Source organism: Phoca vitulina, unplaced genomic scaffold (assembly GCF_004348235.1).
Source record: "Phoca vitulina isolate PV1807 unplaced genomic scaffold, GSC_HSeal_1.0 scaffold9, whole genome shotgun sequence".
NCBI classification, from domain to species: domain Eukaryota; kingdom Metazoa; phylum Chordata; class Mammalia; order Carnivora; family Phocidae; genus Phoca; species Phoca vitulina.
The window spans coordinates 9,466,444-9,489,910 of record NW_022589712.1 but is presented as its reverse complement, the minus strand read 5'-3'; the positions used below and the strand labels follow the sequence as shown (position 1 = coordinate 9,489,910).

The window sequence follows — 23,467 nt, the reverse complement described above, 5'->3', positions numbered from 1 at the left end:
CCCCCCGCTGGAAGCACAGGCGATTTTCCTCTGATATTTACCGTGGGGATCTAGTGAGCTCCTAGAGGTAAAACTCACAAGAGTCTAGGGGCCCCAGTGGCTGGGTCCCCTGACGTTTTTCTCTCTCAAACTCGGCCACACTGAACCTCCAGCAGTCCATCAATTACAGTTCAGGTTTCCCTACCCTGGGGCTGGTTTCCATAGAGGTTTTAGCTCACTGGTTTCTGCTCTGGTAAGTGTAATTCTTCATATTAGCCTTTGGACTTTTCCAGTTTTAGGTGCAGTGGGTGACTCACTTTTCTTACAGATCTCAGAAGAGTTGATTTTTCTGTTCTATTAGGACAGAGTGATGATTTCTAGGCTGCTTTTATGGAAGACTGGAACCCAGAAATCCAAATCTAAATTCTAAACTTAAATTATTTTAAATTCTGTTTATGTTCATGCCACTTTCTGAAGTTGGATCCAAGGGATCTAAATTTGTTGTTTCTACAGACAACTTGTGATGACTTCTTTTTTTTTAAGATTTTATTTATTTGACAGAGAGAGACACAGTGAGAGGGAACACAGGCAGGGGGAGAGGGAGAGGGAGAAGCAGGCTTCCCATGGAGCGGGGAGCCTGATGCGGGGCTCAATCCCAGGACCCCGGGATCATGACCTGAGCCGAAGGCAGACGCTTAACTACTGAGCCACCCAGGCACCCCCCCCCCCTTTTTTTTTAAATGACTTCTTTTCTTTGTATGTTTGTATGATTGGTAACTGATTTTTGGTTGAACCTCATCTTTGGGAATCGTTAGGTCCTAAATTGGGAATGTTTTCATGCAGACAAGATTTGCATTTGCTCCAACCCACAACCATGGAGTGCTAGAAGTCTGAGATAGCGTTAGCCTCCTTTGTGGGCCCTGCAGAATGTGTGTGATTCAGGCTCTCCACCTTGAGGTTGGACCAAAGTTTGGATATCTGATAGGGTGGCCAACTGTCTGGTTTGCCCAGGACAGAGGGATTTCCTGGGATATGGGACTTCCAGGGTAAAACTGGGACAGTTCTGGGCAAACTGGGATGCTGAGGCATCCTAATTCTGATTCCAGTGTTTATATCTGCATTTGTCCAGACAATTCTGGACATATATGTGTCTTATATGTGCATTTGCCAGATAACCCTGGCTTTCTCATATGTTTGTGCCTTCCTTGGAGATTTCTCATACTTTCCTGCAAGTCCAACAAAAAACTATGTCTGTTGTAATTTACCCAAGATCGAGTGATATAGTAGTGGGCAAGCCCTTCAGAGCATCCTGGAAGTATAACCTGTAATTTTACTTTTTACATGAGTTATTGAGAACGTGTTTCCATGTTACTCCATAGTCTTCTACAGTATAATTACTAGTGGTTGCATAGGATTCCATTTTATGTCTGTACCAACTCTTACTGAATCAATATATGAAAATGCTGTGGTGGAAATCTTTACAGCTAAATCTTTGCACGATTCAACATTATCTCCTTGTGATAAATTTCCAGAAGTAGAACTGCTGAGTCAAAAGGTTTGCAACATTTTAAGCCTTTTTTTTTTTTTAAGATTTTATTTATATATTTGACAGTGGGAGAGTTAGCAAGGGCCAGAACACAAGCAGGGGGAGTGGGAGAGGGAGAAGCAGGCTTCCCGCTGAGCAGGGAGCCCGGTGCGGGGCTCGATCCCAGGACCCCGGGATCAAGACCTGAGCTGAAGGCAGACGCTTAACAACTGAGCCACCCAGGCGCCCCCATTTTAAGTCTTTTGAATTATATTACCACATTGTTTTCCCATTTCTCTACACCTATATGACACTGGGAATTATCATATCTTTCAGTCTTTATCACTTGGAAAAATAATAAAATGGTCTCCCTTTTTTAAGTAAGGTCCATGACCTTTGGTACTAGTGAGCCCTGTATATGGCACCGCAGTATTTCGACAACCAGGTTTCAGGTACACATTCACTCTTAGGAGTGTCTCGCCCCCACTCTCATTGAAACTGCTAATCAAGAGGTTTGTCTTACAGCCTCCATATCCTCCTCTATGTATAGGTAGAGAGATGTTCATGTTCTTAGAACTGGCTGTTGAAATGAGGCATAGAAAATAAATAGGGAGTAGCTTTCACTGAAAATGTACGTCTTTGCTGTTCTCTGAGCACAGCAGCGGACCCCCAGCTTCCTTCCTTGAACTCTTCACTCATAGGTACTTTGGTGCCTGTCAGCCGTAGGCTTTCAGGAGACCCAGATGCTGAGCGGCTGGTGTTGACCCGGGGTCTGTACAGAGAACCTCATCAGTCAGCATTTATTTCCCTTTTGCTTAGAAGACTGAGCTCTGTAGCGTGCTTAGTACCTTATTGAACATTTCCTTAAATGCAGTACTGGTGGGTATTGCAGGTCGGATAAAGATTGGAGTGTAGGAGTTTGTTTTTTAGTAGATATGATGAATGAAACAGAAAGATAGCTCTACCACAGGCAGAAAAGACCCTTTTCATGTGAGTCTGCACAGTGCTTTCGTGTACTACATCTAAGGAGCTGGGGCTGTTCGGAACAAGACAGAAGCCTTCTGAGGAATGCATCTCTAAAATGGACGGTGCACGTCAATGGGAAAATGATTGGACATGAATACACTTGTGGTAAGCACACATCTTTTTTTTTTTTTTTTTTTTTAAAGATTTTTTTTCTTGGAGAGAGAGAGAATGAGAGACAGAGAGCATGAGAGGGAAGAGGGCACAGGGAGAAGCAGACCCCCTGCTGAGCAGGGAGCCCGATGTGGGACTCGATCCCGGGACTCCAGGATCATGACCTGAGCCGAAGGCAGTTGCTTAACCAACTGAGCCACCCAGGCGCCCAAGCACACATCTTTTGAATAATCCTGGGCATAACCATGCACACACATCTTCATTATCTCACTAGCATGTTTTGAGAATTCAGGGCTGGAAAGTGATAACACAATAAATATATTAGATCGTGATTGAACTCCGTTACCTTTGCAGTGGTGTTGTGATGTTTTCACGGTTATAGTTGTTCATGTGTAGGTAGCCACAGGACAGTCACTACTGAGAGTATCCCTGCCTTAAAAGGCAGTCTTGGAAGGCAAATTTGAATTAGCCTCCAGGCAGCTATTGAAACTAATTAGGAACCAGTTAGAACTGCTTTGGGCTAGGTGGATGTTTGTGGGCCCTGGAAAATTCCCCAGGGAACAGAGTGACTGTGTTAGAGGCAGGTCATTGTAGTTACTTTAGTTAAGAGATGGAGGGATCAGGGTCTGCCGCCCGTTGTGGAAAGGGGGCAGCCAGTGGAGACCCGGGCACGGGCAGAGCCACCTGGGCATAGAGCGGAATCCCAGACGGTAGATGAGGGACAGCAAAAAGGAGAAATTGGGATGGGTTTATTTCTGTCATCGCGTAGGAATACTCATTTTCCTTTCCTTTTCTTCACTCCGTCTCCAGACAGCTCTGTAATCAAAAACTTAAACTTTAGGATGTTTGAAACATTTTTATCCAAAAGTTTCTACTGTGTTTTTTCTCTCTGCTTTGTATTCATCTAGCATCTGTATATTTTTTCTTGAAATTGACTTTTTGCTTTTCATCTCAGTCTTCTGCCTAACCATTCTCTTAAATTTTTATTCTTTAGAAAGAAATAGAACTTTATTCTAAAATTTTATCTCCATTCATTACTTATTTTATATGCATTTTCTTTGTGGATGCCTTCTTAGTTTGAGAACTTAGTGTCTTTGGTACTTTATTAGGATATTGTAGGTTGGGAGAGTGCTTGTTAAGGTTGGATATAATAATTTTTAAAATTCTTTCTTACTGGTTGATTTAAGTTTTCTAAAAATCTCAAAGGATTGGTGCCTAATCTAGTTCATAGCCTATTAAACCTGTTCATTGTGAGATATATCATACATGTTGAATATGTTCGACATATAGATAGTAAAAAATAATTACAGAGTTAGCACACTATAACCACCACCCCAATCAGAGCATGGGATATTGCCAGCACCCTAGCAACACCCCTGTGTGTGTGCCCCTTCCCATTCACAGTCTGCACCCCAAGGTCACCGCTGTGCTGCTTTGTGTTATCTTCTCGCCTTTAAAATTTTAGTTATACTATCTTTGTGTGCAGTCTTAACTGATAAAATTAGTTTGGCCTGTTTTGAACTTTATGGATTCATATTGTACATATTTTTTCGTGGGATCCCTTTACTCAACATTATGTTTGTGAAATTCACCCATGTTCTATATTGTGTTCATTTACATTGCTTTATGGAATTCTGTTGTTTGAATCTGATACACTCTGTCCATTCAGGCTGGTACCGTTGTTTTGGCTCATGTACACAATACTGCTACTCTAGCAGGGAGTACCGGGGAGCAATGTGTCTAGTGCACACGTTCAGGAGTGGGATCCCTGTTGGCCGAGTACTCACATCTTCAGTAGTCCTAGCTAATACCCCAGAGTGGTTGCTTTCTTTTTTAATTTTTATTTTATTTTTTATTTTTTTAAAGATTTTGTTTATTTATTTGACAGACAGCGAGAGAGGGAGCACAAGCAGGGGGAGTGGGAGAGGGAGAAGCAGGCTTCCCACTTGAGCAGGGAGCCTGATGTGGGGCTCGATCCCAGGACCCTGGGACCATGACCTGAGCTGAAGGCAGACGCTTAATGACTGAGCCACCCAGGCGCCCTGAGTGGTTGCTTTCTTACAACTTTCAGTGGATATATTTCTATCAAAATCGTGGAAATGGAAAATATCTTTCCTAATTTATTTTATCTCTGATCTCTAATGTTAATTCAGATGATTAAAAAATAAACCAAAGATGTATTTTTCTCCCCACCCCCCCACTAGTGAATTTTATCTATGTTGGTGGAAAGTAGGAATCAGAACAAAATAAACTATAGTGAAATAACTCTAGTTAGAAAATAAAGTATCTAATTACAGACAAGGGAGGCAGAGAATGTAGCACAGGGGCTTTTGCATAATACTCAGTTAAGATTTGTTGGTTGATTAATCTGGGAGTGTCTAATTCCTGCAGGGTTTCCTCTTCTGAACAGTGTACCATTCTGTTCCTAAATTGTACTTTTCCGAATTCTGGGGCTCCTAATTTGCCATTAAGAACTGGATAGTATGGAAAGTTAGAGTGGGAAGCATCTCGTAATTTTACTGACTCTTACGCCACTGTCGGGTTATTAATTCAGTCAGACACATGTATTATTTAAGATTGTAATCTCCAAAAAGCAGGGATGGATTTTTCAGTGGTTTATAGGAAGAGTCTGAAAATAAGCTCTAATTACCAAAAGCAGGTCTGGGCCTGTATTACAGTGTTTAGGGTAAAAAATATCATAATGCCAAATTTAGGAGTATTTACTTTCAATCCATTATTGACTTTTCTTAGAAAGTCTTTAGAAAGTCGGGCGCCTGGGTGGCTCAGTTGGTTAGGCAACTGCTTTCGGCTCAGGTCATGATCCTGGAGTCCCGGGATCGAGTCCGCATCGGGCTTCCTGCTCAGCGGGGAGTCTGCTTCTCCCTCTGACCCTCCCCCCTCTCATGCTCTCTCTATCTCATTCTCTCTCTCAAATAAATAAACAAAATCTTTAAAAAAAAAAAAAGTCTTTAGAAGTCTTAGAAAGAATAATTTCTTTTCTTAATTTTATTTTATTTTTTTTTTAAAGCTTTTATTTATTCATTTGAGACACAGAGATAGAGAGAGCATGAGCAGGGAGAGAGGCAGAGGGAGAGGGAGAAGCAGGCTCCCCACTGAGCCAGGAGCCTGATGTGGGGCTTGATCCCAGGACCCTGGGATCATGACCTGAGCCGAAGGCAGATGCTTAACCATCTGAGCCACCCAGGTGCCCCTCTTAATTTGATTTTAAAATTAAGGTGAAATATACATAACAAAACTTACCATTTTAATCACTTTAGACAACTCAGTGGCCTTAAGTACATTCACATTATTTTGCAGTCATTGCCACTGCCCATCTCTAAAAATGTTTTCATCATCCCCACAGAAATGCTGTACCCATGAAATAACAGCTCCCCAGTCCCCTCACCCCCAACCCCTGGCAGCTGCCATTCTACTTTCAGTCTCTATGAATTTGACTCTTCTAAGTACTTCATAAAAGTGTACTTACAAGATTTGTCGTTATGTGACTGACCGCCTTGTTATTTCGTTGAGCAGATGTCTTCATGGTTGATCCGTGTTGGAGTGTGTGTCCAACAGAAAGTTCTTTCTTCTTCTTCCTCTTCCTCCTCCTTTTCCTCCTCCTCCTCTTTCTCCTCCTCTTCCTCCTTCTTCTTCTCTTCCTTCTCTTCCTCCTCCTCTTCCTCTTCTTCTTTTTCGAGAGAGCATGTGCGCATGTAAGGGGCAGAGGGAGAGGGAGAGAATCTTGTGAGGGGCTCAGTCTCGAGACCCTGAGATCATGACCTGAGCTGAAATCAAGAGTTGGACGCTTAACTGACTGAGCCACCCAGGCGCCCCAGTAAGTTCTTTCTTCTGAAGGCGGAATCATACTCCACTGTATGTGTAGACCATGTTTTGTTTATCTGTTCATCTGTCTGTTGACACTGGGTTGGCTTCCGGAAACCTTTGGGCTATTGTGAATAATGCTGCCATGAGCATGGGTGTAAAATACTGTTGGAATCCCTGCTTTCAGTTGAATAGTTGCTTTTTAATCTTTCTATATCACACCTTTTACTTAGGAGTGTTGAATTGATAGTGAACTGCTCTCAGAAGCTGATCAGTTATGTCTTCATTTTCTCATCCTCTGAAGGAAGGGAAGTGTGCAGCATCATTGATTTCTGTCCGTGGTGTCGCTAGAAGAGGTGCCAGCCTTTCAGTGACCAGAACACCACAGTTGTGGTATTTTGTTGTTGATTTTTGTATCCATTACTCATTTGAGTCATCATAAAGTAGTATGTCATTTTTTCTTAAAATACCTGCCTTATTTGTTTAGCCTATATAGTGCTTTATAATTTTAAAAGTTGGGTTAAAAACCATAGCCACATATATAAAATGAAACACTTTTGTTTATGCTTTTACTACAGAAGTTTATCCTACATACTTTAGTATAATAGTTATTGAAGGCCTACATTTTGGAGAATTAGCATATACCAGTGGTTTTCAAACTTTTTGGTCTCAGGGACCCTTCATAGTCTTAAAAATTGTTGAAGACCCCCACAAGAGCTTTTGTTTATGTGCGTGTTAGCTATTGATATTTACCATACTAGAAATTAAAACTGAGAAATTTTTTTTTTTTTTTTTTTTAAAGATTTTATTTATTTATTTGAGAGAGAGAGAATGAGAGAGAGTACATGAGAGGGGGGAGGGTCAGAGGGAGAAGCAGGCTCCTCGCTGAGCAGGGAGCCCGATGCGGGACTCGATCCAGGGACTCCAGGATCATGACCTGAGCCGAAGGCAGTCGCTTAACCAACTGAGCCACCCAGGCGCCCTAAAACTGAGAAATTTTTAAAAATTACTAATTCCTTGGGGCGCCTGGGTGGCTCAGATGATTAAGTGTCTGCCTTCGGCTCAGGTCATGGTCTCAGGGTCTTGGGATCGAGCCCCATGTCAGGCTCCCTGCTTGGCGGGAGGCCTGCTTCTCTCTCTCCCTCTACTACTCCTCCCTCTCCCTCTATTATTCCTCCCTGCTTGTACTCTCTCACTCTCTCTGTCGAATAAATAAATAAAATCTTCAAAAAAAAATTACTAATTCCTTTAAAAATAATAAACCTAAATGTTTTAAATATGTTTTGTATGAAAAAAATAATATTTTCTTACTAAAAACATTTACCAAGAAGAGTGGCATTATTTTACATTTTGGCAAAATATCTTTTAATGTCCGACTTAATAAAAGATAGCTGGCTTCTTATATCTGCTTCTGCATTCATTCAATCTATTGCAGTATGCTGTTTTTGTTAAAATATATGAAGAAAATCTGACCACACAGATACGTAGTCGGAAAAGGAAGAAATATTTTAATAATCCTTTCAGATAATCATGGATTTTTTTTGATAGTATACTAAAACTTAACAAGTGGCAGTTTCTTAAAGGTTAGTAGCAGTAGGGAATTTTAAATGTTATTGGTGAATTTTTTGTACTTGGTTAGATCAAAATCCTTTTGTCTTTCTTGCACCTTGTTGGCTCTTTTACTCAAGCATAACTTGTATCCTCATGCATTGATCATTTGGAAAATATTGATTTACTAAGTTATGTGAATCTTCCAAATACTGATACACTATGAAATATGAAATGCAATATAAAAAATTCACATTTGTTAATGTTACCTCCAGTTGCATGCAGAGTATCTTTAAACCTTGGGGAGCTGTCAAGCTCATAATGATAGACGCTGGTTTTCCCAAAGTTCTGATTTTAACTTGAGTGCTCAACTTTTGTTATAGGCAGCATATCCTGTCAGTTGTTTTCCTTAAAGTGACATGCTCCCTTTGTTCATGTTTGAGAAAGTGTCTGCCAAAGACCCAAGCCATCATTTGTCATTCGTTTTTTCCAGGTATTCCGTGCAACAAACATCAGTTCAGCTTGCAATTTACATGACAGCACAGGTGCTTTTCCCAGTGTCACCCTTGTGCTTCAGGAGTCAGTAGGGATGCTTTCTGGGTACTGGATAGTTTGAAACACAGAATATTAACCAACCATGTGCTAATGGTTGAGACTTAATAAAATTAACAATTTGTACCTCATAAAGAATATTCTTTTTTTAAAAAAAGATTTATTTATTTTATTTTATTTCTTTTTTAAAGATTTATTTATTTATTTTAGATAGAAAGCACAAGCGGGAGGGGCAGAGGGAGGAGGAGAGAGAATCTCAAGGCGACTCCACACTGAGAGCGGAGTCCTATGTAGGGCTCCGTCTCAGGACCCCAAGATCTCAACCTGAGCCGAAACCAAGAGTCGGATACTTAACCTACTGCGCCACCCAGTGCCCCCATATTTATTATTTAAGGAGAGAAAGATGGGGGAGGGGCAGAGGGAGAAGGAGAGAGAGAATATCAAGCAGACTCCCCGTTGAGCACAGAGCCCCGCTTGGGGCTTGATCTCATGACCCTGAGATCATGACCTGAGCCAAAATCAAGATTCGGACGCTTAACCGACAAGCCACCCAGGTGCCTCTTCATCAAGAATATTGTTACGTGAAGCTGGCATTTTTACAAACCCCAGGAGTGCTGGTGCATTTTGGCGCCAGTGCTGTCACTGGTACTGACGAGCTGAGTCTGACCCACTGTTGCTTTTGCACCATTGGTAGATCTGTCAGTACAGTGCAGAAGGCAAACAATGTGTCTTAGTATTATTATGAAGATAATTTTGACTTCATGGATCCCCATCAGGAGGATTTCAGGGGAATTGACCGCTTACACTGTCATATATAATGTGGATGCTTTAATAATCATGGATTCTGCTGTTAAATAGTTTAAAACCTGTGTGTCTATAGCTGGGTCTTGAGAAGTTGTGTCTGCTTTTTCCACCTGTGGCTGCCCCACGTCAGAACAGGGACTGAGGCCATATTATATAGTGGTATTAGCATTTTAGGAGGAGGGACATGGTGTTAATTTGAATTTTATAGCATTTGTTTTTACTTTTTTCCCTCAGGTACAAGTGCTTTCTTGAGAGAAGTCCTGAGAGAATTTAGTGGTTTCGATTTATAGACTCATACAAAATACATGTACTAGGACTCATCTGAATTAGAGTATCCCAAGGAAATTACGTGTAGCTGCCGCCTTGCTCCTGCCTGCCTCCTATAAACTTTTACTTGAGTACCTAGTTTACACTGAACTCTACGCCAGGACTGAGAGAGAGAGGTTCCCAGCCTCTAGGAGCATAGAGAAGAGTGTTCGAATGCGGCGTGGTAGGTGCTGTCATGGAAGGTAGTGCAAGGTGCTGTGGGAGGCTTCACAGGGCAGGTGCTGTTGTAGGTGGGTTTTTTTTTTTTTTTTTTTTAAAGATTTTATTTATTTATTTGACAGGGAGAGACAGCCAGAGAGAGAACACAAGCAGGGTAAGTGGGAGAGAGAGAAGCAGGCCTCCCGCCGAGCAGGGAGCCCGATGCGGGGCTCGATCCCAGGACCCTGGGATCATGACCTGAGCCGAAGGCAGACGCTTAACGACTGAGCCACCCAGGCGCCCCGTAGGTGGGTTTTAAAGGAAGTGCGTAGGCGCTTGGCAAGGAGTGGAGACATGAAGGAGAGGAAGGACACAGGACTTTGGGGGGCAGGGAATGGCCAGATGCCACAGTGTAACACAGGCAGGGCTGGGCCCGGAGGGTGTGGCCGGAGAAGAGGAGAAGGATCTTGCTGGGGTTTGAGCCCATAGACTGGAGGTTTGCAAAGTCCGGTGCCCAGACTAGCAGCGTTAACATCTCTGTGGAACTGGTTATAAATGCAGAGACTTTAAGTGGCAGGTGTTTTGGGTGGAGCTCGTCTGTTTAACTAGCCCTCTAGGGGACTGCCTGGGCCAGGGGAGAACAGTGTAGGTTCTTCAAATAGCCTTGAAATTTAGAAAGGTCACCCTGAGGGCCCTCTGGAAGGTGGGATGGTGTGGGGACGTTAGGGACCGCATTGTCCAGTGTTTTTATGGTTGTGATGCAGGCCTGGACTGATGGCAGTAGGAAGGAAGAGAGGGTGGATTTGCTGGAGATGGATTCTCTAGGACTTTATCACTAGTAGACAGCTTAAAAGCTATGAAAACAGCTGTTCTTTGCTCTGACCTGCTTGCAGTCAGGGATGGAGGCATTTTTAAAGGCCCTTGTGTCTTGTGTCTTCAGGCAACAGCTTTTACCCATAGTGAAAAAACCAATCAGATAACTTGTCTGAGCCTCTTTTTTGAGGTTGCCCGCTCAACTAGGATGATGGCCCCTGGAGGGCTAGAGTTGCACCGGCAGCACGCAGAGTCTTAGAAAGGATGGCAGGGTGTGGGAGAATGGTGGGGATTGTTTCATTCAGATATGCCCAGCTACTGGCAGATGGCATTCACACTCCTTACGTTGTCTGTTGTCTCTGAGCTGGCTAAGTGTACCCTTTTACTATTTGAATTTGAGCGATCAGTAGCTCTATTTGGTGTGTCTGTGTGTGTGTCTGTATGTGTGTAAAGAGGGCGTCTCCCAGTTTCAGTTACAGCAGTTACTCAGTTAGAACCTCTCTTCATCAGTGTGTTAAAGTTCTTTTTTTTTATATAGCCTATCTTGTTTTACAGATTTGTGAGACTCCAGGGCCTTCAAGCTGTGATTAATCAGATGGTTCCTGAAATGACTGGGAAGACAGACGCTTTGGTGCCCATCGAAGAGCGTATGTCTGTGTATATCTAAGACCTTCTTTGTACACATACACATTAACACCAGAAGACAGGCTCATTCTTGTGCACACTTGAAGAGTTTTACAACTGATGAAAATTAATTTAAGAATCAGATGGAGCAACTTGACACTACTGGGCTCAGGAGCCCGGGGAGAAAAATATGTTACTAATGGTCAGTTTTCCACATGGTCTTCACGGGTAAAGAAAGTTTGCAAAAAGAAGAAAAAAAAACTTGCACAGTTCAAGCCTCAAAAATACCTCTGCATTTTAAAGAAGGAACTAAGTGAGAAGGTGGCCGGGGGAGAAGCGTGGTGTCAAGCAGCGCGGGCGGCATCATGCAGCGGGTTTTGCACTTTATTTTCCAGTGTTTTTGGTGATTTGGACAGACTTCAAAACTCTGGACTGAGAAGTAACTCTGGCTGTGTGTCTGACTACAGGAAAGCAAGGTCAGGTATGATGGGACAAGTTTGAACGATGACCTGGTTCCTTTGCCTTTTTTAGTTAACTGTATTCTCGAAGTTTTAATTTATTATTTCCCTTTTCCTTTCCCATATCTGTAGGATAATATTTTAAAGTAGCAACTGAAACCAATATTTACAAAATAAGTATCAAGGAACATCCAAGCAAAGCTTCTTTTCCTTGGACTTTACACGTGGCATTTGGAAGCACCTCTGAATGTGAGCAGGAGAGTGCCCATCAGCACAACATGCTGACTCTTTAGGGAAACAGTGCGGAAGATCCCGACACTTGTCTGTGTTTTCATTTTAAGGGCTTCTCTTCCCTGTTGAGTCCATATAGGAGGAAGAGTACTTGATAGACTTAATTCTGAGATTAGTCTTTTCCTTCAAGATGGAAAAATAGGTGATCTTTAGGAGCAGAAAGGGGAGAAGCCAGTAGGGGAGGGAGGAAGGAGACGGGGCAAAAGAGAATCCTGTAGTGAGGCTCGGTTTTGTCAACGAGAGGATTTAGGATTCACCCAAGGTGAACACTTGTGCCACTTCAAGAGCTTTAGAACCTTCTGGCTCTGTGAGTGAAGGGGTTTTCTCTCTCCGCCTCTATGGCACCGAGGAACGCACTGGTCTGTGGAGGGCCAGTCAGATGGAGCCCAGCTCTCCACCAGGACACAGCAACCTGCCTGCTGGGAAGCCAGGCCGGGCCCTGAGGTGGGAAGTTTCTGGTTCGGAACAGTGGGGAGAGTCTTTTTTCCTTGCTGAGCTTGGACTGCTCTCTGCACAAACTCTGGTCTGTTTTGCACGGTTTGTGTGCCTTTTTTTCCCTTTATGCAATCTTTTTCAGCTTCAGCAGCAGAAATTTGTCTAGTTGAGAAAACATGCCAGAGGGTGGCTTCAGAATGATGATTCAGAAGATGATCCCATGTGTTCTGTCTCTGCATCTGAACTTTTGAAGAGAAAATTCCAGCTCGAGGGATTCTTTAAAGCCTTAAGTTACTTGAAATCTATGTATTTGCAACCCTTTGTCTCTGGAATCATATTACACTAAACTGGAATCTCAGGCTGAATGAGAATAACCAAGTTGAGTAAAAAGAAGAAAGCCCCATTTCTTGATCAGCACGTGTTAATGACGCTCTTCCTCTAAGGACTTGAAAATAAAAATGAACGCATGTTGTTTTTAAGCATTACCTTTTCCTAGCAGACTGCCATCATCTTTTCTAGAGGAATTTTTTCACTATGCATTTGGTGGATCTTTATAAAATACTGACCTTGTAATTAGATCTAGGTCAGTCTTCATTAAAAGGGGTCGGGGAAAACAACGCAAGCCAACCACAAAAATCACATCAGTCAATTGATCCATGAAAAGAATTGGTTTAAGTTTTTCGGCATTCAGCATTACTTTTTAAATAAAACAGTTCACTGAAAAAAAGTATGTATGCAGCGGTGGAACATGGGCCTGTCCTTTGCAGTGACTCCAACATCCTCTGCCTGTCCTGGAAGGGGCGCGTTCCCAAGAGTGAGAAGGAGAAGCCGGTGTGCCGGAGGCGCTACTATGAGGAGGGCTGGCTGGCCACGGGCAACGGCCGCGGCGTTGTCGGGGTGACCTTCACCTCGAGCCACTGCCGCCGGGACAGAAACACGCCACAGAGAATAAACTTCAACCTGCGGGGCCACAATAGTGAGGTGAGCTGGGGTTTGTTGCACTTTTTGTCTGCTTACTTGGGGAGGTATTCTCGAGCTCCCTTCCTGTGGATTCCAAACTTGCTTTGCTTCATTTTCTCCACTTGCTGCCAAGTGACACTTTCAAAACTGAATTCTGTCTCCCATGTCCCAGTGGGAATGTGTTAAGGTGGACACGGTTCCCAGTGGCCTGTGTCCCTCCCTGAGTGTGTCCGTTCTCTTGGGCGCCCTCACTCTCCTTTCCCGGCAGTGGGCTACGCACCGTTAGGGACACTGGGGCGGCTATCTGCCCAGGCTGGGAGGTTCGATTGGATGATCCTAAGCAACATGTCGTGCTCTCAGCCTTTTTGGTCACCCTGTCTGTGTAACAAAGAGTTACTGCCCCTGTGTGAGACTGGCACTGTAAACAATGAAGGTGGTGTTGCCTTCTTCACCTTACATGGTTAACATCCGCCTTGCTCTGGGTGACGGTTTAATACCTACTGTGTATTTCTTGTACTTGGAGGTGCAAGAACAAAGGAATTCATTGGACAGAGGTGACAGTAATTAACTGGATAAGAGCCATTGTGTTTCATATCTGTTGGGTGTATTATATTGATATTATGCTCTCTCTACATTTTTAACATATTTAAGGATCTATGCACTAATTCTAGTGAAAAAATGTGGCTGATTTTGGATTAAAGCCAATGAAAAGTCATTGCAAATCTTTTTTCTCTTTCTTATGAATTCTTCACAAAAAGGTGAGTTGGTAGATTTGTGATCACCCATTGTAGTGTTGGATGGAAGAGAGGACTGTGTTTTATTTCCCATTTCTGTTCCTTTTTTTCCATATGTCTGTTATAAGAAGTTCTAGCTCTACCATTTAACTAGCTGGTGTGGTCCTGTCTGAGTCATTCAAGTCATTAGTTTATTCATTGAAGTGAAATGAGTTTACTCATTACAATTGAAATAATAATTCCTTTCTTTCAGAGTTGTTGTAAGAATCTATGAGAATATAGTTTTGCAAGGGCTTTGAAAATGGTGGATACTATGTATGTGGATGGTGATACTGTATGCCTCGTACACCCTAATTACTTAATTGTATTCTTACTGTCCAGCCCTTGTCATGCTACTTAATACCCTTAAATTTCATTATTAGTCTGACTCATGAGGCCAGAGACAGTGTTTTTTGATTTTTGTTCACAGTTAAGATATGAAAACACATATGCAGTCAGTAGATATTTATTGCATCTCTGTCGTGCGCTGGGTGCTGTGTGCACTTGCCACCACGGGCCAAGATGAATTATGGATTATGCCTGCTGGGAGTCCACGGTCTAGCAGTAAAGGTGAGGTGTGTACCTGGGTATCTCTTTCTCCATGTGTGTTTCAGTTAAGTATGGAAGGAAAGATTTGGGTCATTGAAAGAATTAAGGCTGAAGTTTACTACAGATTTTGTTGTGAAGGTGACTTTTGAGCAGGGTCTTGAGAAATAGATAGAATTTAGGTGGTTTTTTTTGTTGGTTTGTTTTTAAATGACTGATGCAAGAAGATTAAGCTACATTCTGGCCTCAGAGAAGCAGTTTCTCTCTTCTGTGTGACATGAAGATGCTGGGTTTCCTTTGGCTCCAGCCTGAGCACATGTCTGTATTCACCTTATCACATCAGGTGTGTCCCCAGGAAGATGCATTTGGGGTCTGGCTGGACAAGGACAAGGACCTGTATGTATATTTTGCCATCCCTGGGACAAATCCACCATAGTTGATAGGAAGTTGACATACTTTGCTCTTCCCACTAAACTATGAAATGTTTACTGTGTATAGGTATACTCTGGTTTGTAATGGGGATTTTATTCATATTGGGGCATTCTGTACTCCAGTTATTCCATGGCAGAAGGTTTAAGCAAGGTGCTGCTTTAATATATCTGATTTACACAATGCTCAGATGTAGCTGTTTCTGGGCTTAACGTATGAGCATGCGGTTGTAGTCAAGTTTGAAAAATTACACGCTTATGTTCATGACCTGAGTTAAAGATAATTTGTTAGTAACTCACTTTATGTGGCTCTTCTGGTAAAGCAACCATCTCTGTTTATTTGTGTGAGCGTATTTTAGTATGCTAGGTGACCATGTCTGTCTTGTTTCCTTCCCAGGTAAGCCTTTTAAGTGTTCACCATGTAGACACACCGAATTTAGAGAGCATGAACCAGAGGCCACTGTTGTTTGCCTGCAGTCTATGGGGGAAAGCCCTCTTTAGGATCACCCTGCAGATGCAATGGGGGCAGAAGCTGCCAGGGCTGCCTTGTGGAATTTGGGGCTTTGTTGATGTGCACAAGAGATTTGAAAGTTTAATTATATACAGATAATTAAAGATAAGAATTGCAAAACCACAGTCCCTCAGCTTTTCTTATATTTTTTCAGATAAACTTGTACTAAAATAACAATTAACAAACAATGGGCACTTAACTAATTTTATATGCTGGAAGGGAATTTAAAACAATAAAACATACCTTCTAGGTTGATCCATTTTTATCTTCCAGCGTTAGTATTAAAGATTTTCTGAGTAGGAAAAATGGGATAAGAGGATCTTCATAATGAAATTGGGAAGATGGAGCAATATATGAATGAAGTAAATGTGGTATTTAAAAAATATAGTTTTAAATTTCCCAAATGTAGCCATAGTTAACTTAATTTTCCCGGTGAGGGATGTATCTTTTATTTTCAATTTTTATTTTATTTTTTTAAAAGATTTTATTTATTTCTTTGACAGAGAGAAGGGGAGAGAGAGAGAGAGAGAGCGCGCACAGGCAGGGGGCATGGCGGAGGGAGAAGCACGCTCCCCACTGAGCAGGAAGCCTGATGCAGGGCTCCATCCCAGAACCCTGGGATCATGCCCTGAGCTGAAGGCAGACCTTAACCGACTGAGCCACCCAGGCGGCCCTGTATCTTCTTTTTTAGAATAGACTTGAAAACCTGGGTGGTGGGTGTGCTGGGGTGCAGAGTGCTGCAGTGATGCAGAGGATGAAGCCTTGGGCAGGAGTGGCTGGTAATGCTTTCTGGGGATGGAGGTGGGGCACGAGCTGGATCTCAGAGCCCCTTTGGTTCTTCACACTTGAGAGTCCACCGTCGGTTGGCCACTGCTGGGCTTTGGCTTCACAGCAGCCAAGGAGCAGTTCCTGCCCAGGTGACCTGTGTGTCAGAGGCCGGATGTGGTTTGCATGGAAATAAAGCTGGTGACAGTAACTGCTGATGACAGTTGCCATGTGTTACGTGGCCACAATTTTCTATGTGTTTTATGTCTGTTATTTTGTTTAGCTCTTGTAACAGTTCTCTACAGCTCTGTTTTATTCTTCTACCCAGCTGAAGAATTTGAGGTTCAGAGATGTGCTGGAAGTTGTCCAAGGTATAGAGCTAGATGATGATGGCAGACCTGGGATAAAATTCATGTCTGATTGTTTTTCCTTCTGTAAGACACTGCTTCAACAAAGGTGAACCATAGTGATCAGAGAAACAGAGTTATGAGTGACTGGTTTTGGATGGTGAAGAGTTTGGTGTGAAGTATTGGAGCTGTGTGGACTGGGAAGACTGGACCCTGAGTAGTCATGATGAAAAAGCAATAGTGATGAATATTCGTGGGATGAAAGAGGCGCTGCTTTTGGTTTGGGTTGCATTCTAAGACCATTAGAAGACTGTTGTATTCAAAAAGAAGTGTTGAAAAAAAATCAAAGGGCAGTATAAAAATGATCATTCAGTTCAGTGCATTGATCCACCAATGTGGAAACCTGAATTGACAGCATTGACTTAATTTATTATGGAATTTATTTGATTATTTTAATATTTATTATGTTTTTATAACATGTATTTATATATTTATAGTAGTTTATTATGGAAATAATAGTCTTCAAGAAGTAGTGTCTAAACATGTCACCGTGATACACTGATAGTGTGTGGATGGCCCTAGTTAAGACTCTTGGGATAAGAGCGTAACCAGGTATTATAGATGGAAGATGTATGTGAGAAACAGCTCTTTTTTTTTTTTTTTTTAAAGATTTTATTTATTTATTTGACAGAGAGACACAGTGAGAGAGGGAACAGAAGCAGCGGGAGTGGGAGAGGGAGAAGCAGGCTTCCCGCGGAGCAGGGAGCCCGATGCGGGGCTCGATCCCAGGACTCCGGGATCATGACCTGAGCCGAAGGCAGACGCTTAACGACTGAGCCACCCAGGCGCCCCGAGAAACAGCTCTTTTAAAGGTGTCTTAGGAATTTTGAACAGGGAACTGTTCTAGCAAAGAGGCAGAAATAGGACTGTTTCTGTATATTAAGATTAGAATTTTGTTCCACCTAAACTGTCTTATCTGTTTTTACAGCAGAGCTCAGTAGTGTAATTTCTTCTTTATCACAGGAATACTCACACGTGGGTAAATGCTAATAATGAAAAATAGCAGTGTTCTCACTTCTGTCTCCTTCCCCTGCCTCCTGTCCAGGCTATCACCGAAGGCTTATATTATTACCTGTTTGATTAATCAGTTTTGGGATTTTGTCTATTGGCTTCTTTCCTATCTTGGCAGGTCGAGATTTAGCTCTCCCTTCCTTGATCACTCAGCCCAACCTTGGCCTGCAAGCTAATCATCCCAGTATTGCTCTATCATAATTGGTTAACTCATTATTCAGTATTTACATTATTTAAACTGTGTCAGTATTGAGTCCAGGCGAGTCAAGTAGGATACTGTGATTATATTTCCTTTACTGTTCAGCATTTTTTTCCTTTGTGATAAAAATAGTCTCATTTTGCAGGATGCCTGGGTGGCTCAGTTGGTTAAGCGGCTGCCTTTGGCTCAGGTCATGATCCCAGGGTCCTGGGATCAAGCCCTATATCGGGCTCCCTGCTCCGCGAGGAGCCTGCTTCTCCCTCTCCCACTCCCCCTGCTTGTGCTCACTCGCTCTCTCTGACAAAGAAATAAATAAAATCTAAGAAAAAAAAAAAAGTCTTACTTTTCCTTGTGGTTTGGTTTCTTTATCTGTTGTGAATCTTCCAGCATCTTCAGTATGTTTCTACATGTTCAAACCAGTAAGATGATTTATTGGTTCTTTTTGTTTTTGTTTTTTTCCTGGAGACCTCTATCTGGGAGTCCTTTGTCTTCCTGCTGCTCTTTGGATTGGTGGCTCTATGGACCTGCTGCCCACCTGACTTCCTGAACTTCCCTTTTGTCATCATCTTGAGAATTTCCTTTGCCTCTTACTTCTGCTGTATCTCTTGTTTCTTTGACCTTGTATCTTTCTCTTGGTTTAACTCGTTCTTTTGTTGGAGCATAATCACCAGTATCTTCCTAAGAAAGAATTTGTAAGTCGTGAATTTCAAGACCTGTATGTCTAAAAATGTCTTAATTCTTCCTTCACTATTGATTGATAGTTTGTCTAGGTATAGATTTCTAGGCTGGTTCCTTCCAAATTTTGAAAGCATTTTTCCATAGTCTTCAGACTTGGAGAGTTATTATTGAGAAGCATAGTAGTTCAGGCCCTGAAGCTAGACTCTGAATCCTAGCTTTAAGTATATTATTTAACTTCTCTGTACTGTTAATCTTCTCAATTGTGAAATGGTTTACAAATAGTACTTTTCTCATGTAGGTTTGTTGGAAGGATTAAGTGAATATAACTGTATGTAAAGCATTTAGAACAGTGCCTGGTACATCATGAGGGCTTTATAAATTGGCTGTTATTATTATTATTATTATAAATCTTCTATATGTAATCTGTTAAAAAAATCTGGAAGTTTTGGCAACTGCTCTTTATCATAGATATTCTGGAATTTCACAATGATGTTTAAAAGTAATACACCATAAAGCTGTTTGGCACCTCTGTGTATGTGTACATGGGAGGGTGTTTCAGCTGGTAGATTTTACTGTGGAATAATCTGGGGGAGAACTGACTGTTTTGCTGCTAACTGCCAAATGTCAGCATCCAAGCGTATTTCTCTGGGGTTGTTCAATTTCTCTAGATAAGGCCCTTCCAGTCACATGCCTGTGAATTTACTTCTGTTGCCAGCATTCGAGAGCTAAGGGTGTGTGTGTGTGTGTGTGTGTGTGTGTGTGTGTGTGTTTACTTATGTACACATGTGCTGAGGAAGAGGTAGCGATAGGAGGAGGAGAAGGAGCTAGTGTTCATTTAATACTTGCTGTGTGTTAGACGCCATTCTAAGAGCTTTTTTTTTTTTTTTTAATCTTGACATCAACTCTCCGATTTTGAACCTGTTATTATCATATTTTATAGCTGAGGAAACTGAGGTACAGAGGTGTTAAACAGCTTGCCCAAGGTGACATATCTCTCCTAATCGACAGAGTTGAGACTGAACCAGGAGCCCCATGGATTCCATCCTCTTGGAAAATCACCTGAGGTTCAGTCCCCGTCACCATCTTCACTGTGCCAGGTTCCCAAGGCTGTTGTCTGTGGATTCATGGTGACAGGAGAATGAGCCAGGAGTCATGAGTCTCCTGACAGGAGAATGAGACAGAGTCACCGTCTGATGCTGTGAGGGAGAAGCCTGCCTGCTTCCACCAGGAGTGTTGTGAGGGAAGGAGCATCCTCTGCTGGCCAGTGCCACGCCGACTTATGTGTGGCTTTTCTCCCAGCACCCGGGCTCATGCCTGAACCTTTCTAGGCTTTCTGCTCCGGGCATTTCTCTGCAGGCACTCAGTTTGGCCTTGCTCTATTCTGGGAATCCATTTGCCACTCCTTAACCATTTTCTTTCTTCATATGCTTTGATTTGGGCATCATTGAAGACGGCCTTTGTGTTTGTTTTCATGCTTCTTGTTGTGAGGTGATTCCTTCCTTCCTTCCTTCCTGCCTGCCTGCCTGCCTGCCTGCCTGCCTTCCTTCCTTCCTCCCTCCCTCCCTCCCTTCCTTAGATTTATAGAAAGTGTGTGTGCACACGCACAACAGAGAGTGAGTGAGAGAGAGAAAGAGAAAGAAAATGCGTGAGTGGAGGCAGGGGCAGAGGGGAAGCAGACTCCCCACTGAGCTGGCCTGATCTCCTGATTAGGAGATCATGACCTGAGCCAAAACCAAGAGCTGGTCGCTTAACCTACTGAGTCACCCAGGTGCCCCTGTGAAGTGATTTTTCTAAGAGAAGGATTAGGATCATCTTTAGTTTGACATCTTAAATCAGAAATCTCCTGTTAAGATATTTTTTGAAGGTTCTTAAAAGCATTAAATACAGATTTTTTTTTCCTAAACAAAAAACAGAATATAATAGAATTATATTTTATTAAGAAAATAGAATTTGTTGAAATGATGGCATTGTTTATTTTTTTCCCTTAGCAATTTGTTTAAAAATTTTTTTCTCCTAATAGAAATAAATAACCATATCTGCAAGTAACTTAGACACATGGAAAACACAGTCTTTTGGGTGTATTTCTGCTAGAGAGAATGAGAGAGGGATGTGGATACAAGGCAATAATTTTTTTGGTAATAGCCTCCTATGGAAGCAGCTTCAAGCTATATCATGTCAAAATGAGAGTGAATGAGATTAATACTGAAGTTCTGGGCAAATAAATATTTCCCCCACTATAGAATCTGTGTTCGTGATTTATTAATAGGTGAACTCATGGATTCTTGAACCAGAGTGCCTCTGTGCTGTGGTTGTATTCTCTGTAAGGGAACAGTGACACCTGCCTCCTAAATTGCTGGTGACTGAAGTTGGAATCCACAGACAATATACGTGAAAGAGCTCCTAAGCCTTTGTTCTTATTTAATTATTATTAGACTCACTGTCATCCTTGGGCATTGTACCCATCTGCACTTCCTTCCAAGGCTAAAACAGTGGAGCCATGGCCTCTCTGCTGAGGAGTGGCCTCAGGTTTGCAAAATGTGGGAATGGAATGTGAGGTGGGAGGCAGGTGAGGGGTTAGGCCCAGGTTGGAGGTGTTCTTGCTAGGAGGGAAGCTGGGCTTGTGCCAGTAGTTTTATTATAGGTTTGGGATTCTGGAACATTGGTCACCTCATGTGTATTGCTTCCTTATCCGTAAGGCATTCTGGACTTTGTTTTAAGCAGAGCTCACTCACCTGCCTACTTCCATCTGAGTTCCCAGAACTTGGGTCAGGGCCTCAGGTGTCTGGGAGCTGCCTAGTGGTCCCTCGGCAGGGAGAGCGCAGGCATCATGCACAAGTGGATGTGTAGTGCACCAGGCAGTGCGTATCATACTCTTAACAGGAGGTTTTTGGCCAAAGTTGGGTAGAGTCATCTCTCTGGGATGTGGTCTGAGCTGGGCCTGGGAGGATGCGGGAAGGGAGAGAGAACATGAGAATCTGGGCCGTGCCGCAGTTTGGTATTTCTGATTGGGTCCACCCACATGCTTGACTCTGAACTTCCAAAACAAATACGCCTGTGTGTTTTGCCCGAGATTATACTGCTGGGTGTTTTTGTTGTACCTTCTGGCAACCTCCATTTGGTTTCTCTTCCTCATTGTTGCTGTTTTATGGAATCTTTACTGGCATTTGTTGTTTTTTCCACTTGGCCTACTTAGATTTGGTCTACTAAATACAGAGGAAATTGTCTCTGTCCCAGGGGCCTTTCTTTGTCCTGGAGTAACCCTCCTGTTCAAGCTCACCTCCAACCTCTTCCTGCTGCATGTGACCCCATAACAGTGCTCAAGACAAAAACCAATTCCGCCTGTCTGAGGTCTGTTCTCTTTCTTTGCTTCTTAGGTTTTAGAGTTTAAGGACGAGGTTGTTAATCAGAGCCTTAAAATAAAAAAAACAAATAACCTTGGAAATAACATCGTTGTCAGTAAGGTCTATTTTGTAAACTCCTTGGTAGCAGAAATAAATGTTTAATGGCTTTGTTGATAAGATGCTATAAGTTAATGTTTAAGACTTGGGAAGTTAATTTTATTCATTTTACTCAGAGTTTGAAAATGAAAATGTAAAACTCCAGCTATTGTCTCTCCATTTACTTGATATTTTCATGATTTTAGATTTTATTTTTTCCCTCTTCAGGAAATTTGCTATAGATGGCATTTGTGACTAATTAGGGAATTACCTAAATAACACAGCCAAAGAGCTCTTTCCTATCTTCTAAGCCTTAAAATTTTCTTGTCTTAATTATGCCTTTAAAAAGCCTAATTATCTACCTTATTTCCAAGATGGAAATTATTTAAAGGTAGTCAGGATCTGGAATGTAAATTGACATTTTCCCCTAGTAATGACATACTTGTTTAAGAGATCAATACCTCTTTATCTATTTTTAAAAAATATTTTATTTATTTATTTGAGAGAGAGAACACGTGTGTGTGCGCATGAGCAGGGGGGAGGGGCAGGGGGAGAGGGAGAAGCAGACTCCCAGCTAAGCAGGGAGCCCAATGGGGCTTGATTGTAGGACCCTGGGATCATGACCGGAGCCGAAGGCAGATGCTTAGCTGACTGGAGCCACTCAGGTGCCTGAGATCAATACCTCTTTAAAAAAAAGAAAATTACTGTATTTTAGATCAACAGTGTGCAATAGAAATATGATATGAGCCACATGTATAATTTTAATTTTTTTAAAAGATTTTATTTATTTGACACAGAGAGAGAGAGAGAAACAGGTGGGCAGAGGGAGAGGGAGAAGCAGGCTCCCTGCTGAGTAGAGAGCCTGATGCGGGGCTCGATCCCAGGACCCTGGGATAATGACCCGAGCCGAAGGCAGACGCTTAACCGACTGAGCCACCCACGTGCCCCAATTTTAAAGTTTTTAGTAGCTACATTAAAAGTAAAAAAGAATAGATGAAATTAATAATGTTTTATATAACTCAATATATCTAAAATATTATTTCAACATGTAATCAGTATAAAAACTATTAATGAGATAACTTACATTCTTTTTATTCATATTAAATCTTTGAAATCTGGTATATGTCAGTTCGAATTAGCCGCATCTCAGGTGCTCATTGCCACATGTGGCTAGTGGCCACCGGACCATGTAGTTTTGGACAACACTGTTTTGAGTGTTGTGGCAGAGCTGCATGCTTGCCCCGGAGTTTTTAATGTATGTCTTAGTGCCTTGGATAAAAGACATTTTAAAACCTTTTT

At 42.2% G+C, this 23,467-nt stretch overlaps 1 protein-coding gene across 6 annotated transcripts in view; it reads left to right on the top strand.

The window, feature by feature from the left end:
• Positions 1-23,467, top strand: part of TULP4 (TUB like protein 4) — a 235,332-nt gene that overhangs the window by 50,513 nt on the left and 161,352 nt on the right. For 2 of the 6 annotated variants that reach the window (XM_032407560.1, XM_032407557.1), the window contains exon 2: positions 11,201-13,434. In XM_032407560.1, coding sequence (XP_032263451.1) covers positions 13,183-13,434 — 252 coding nt within the window. In that variant the 5' untranslated portion in view covers positions 11,201-13,182. Of the gene's footprint in view, positions 1-1,860; positions 2,636-8,023; positions 8,047-11,200; positions 13,435-23,467 lie in introns of those variants that run through there. The other 4 variants (XM_032407561.1, XM_032407562.1, XM_032407558.1 and 1 more) reach the window with 4 other exon arrangements.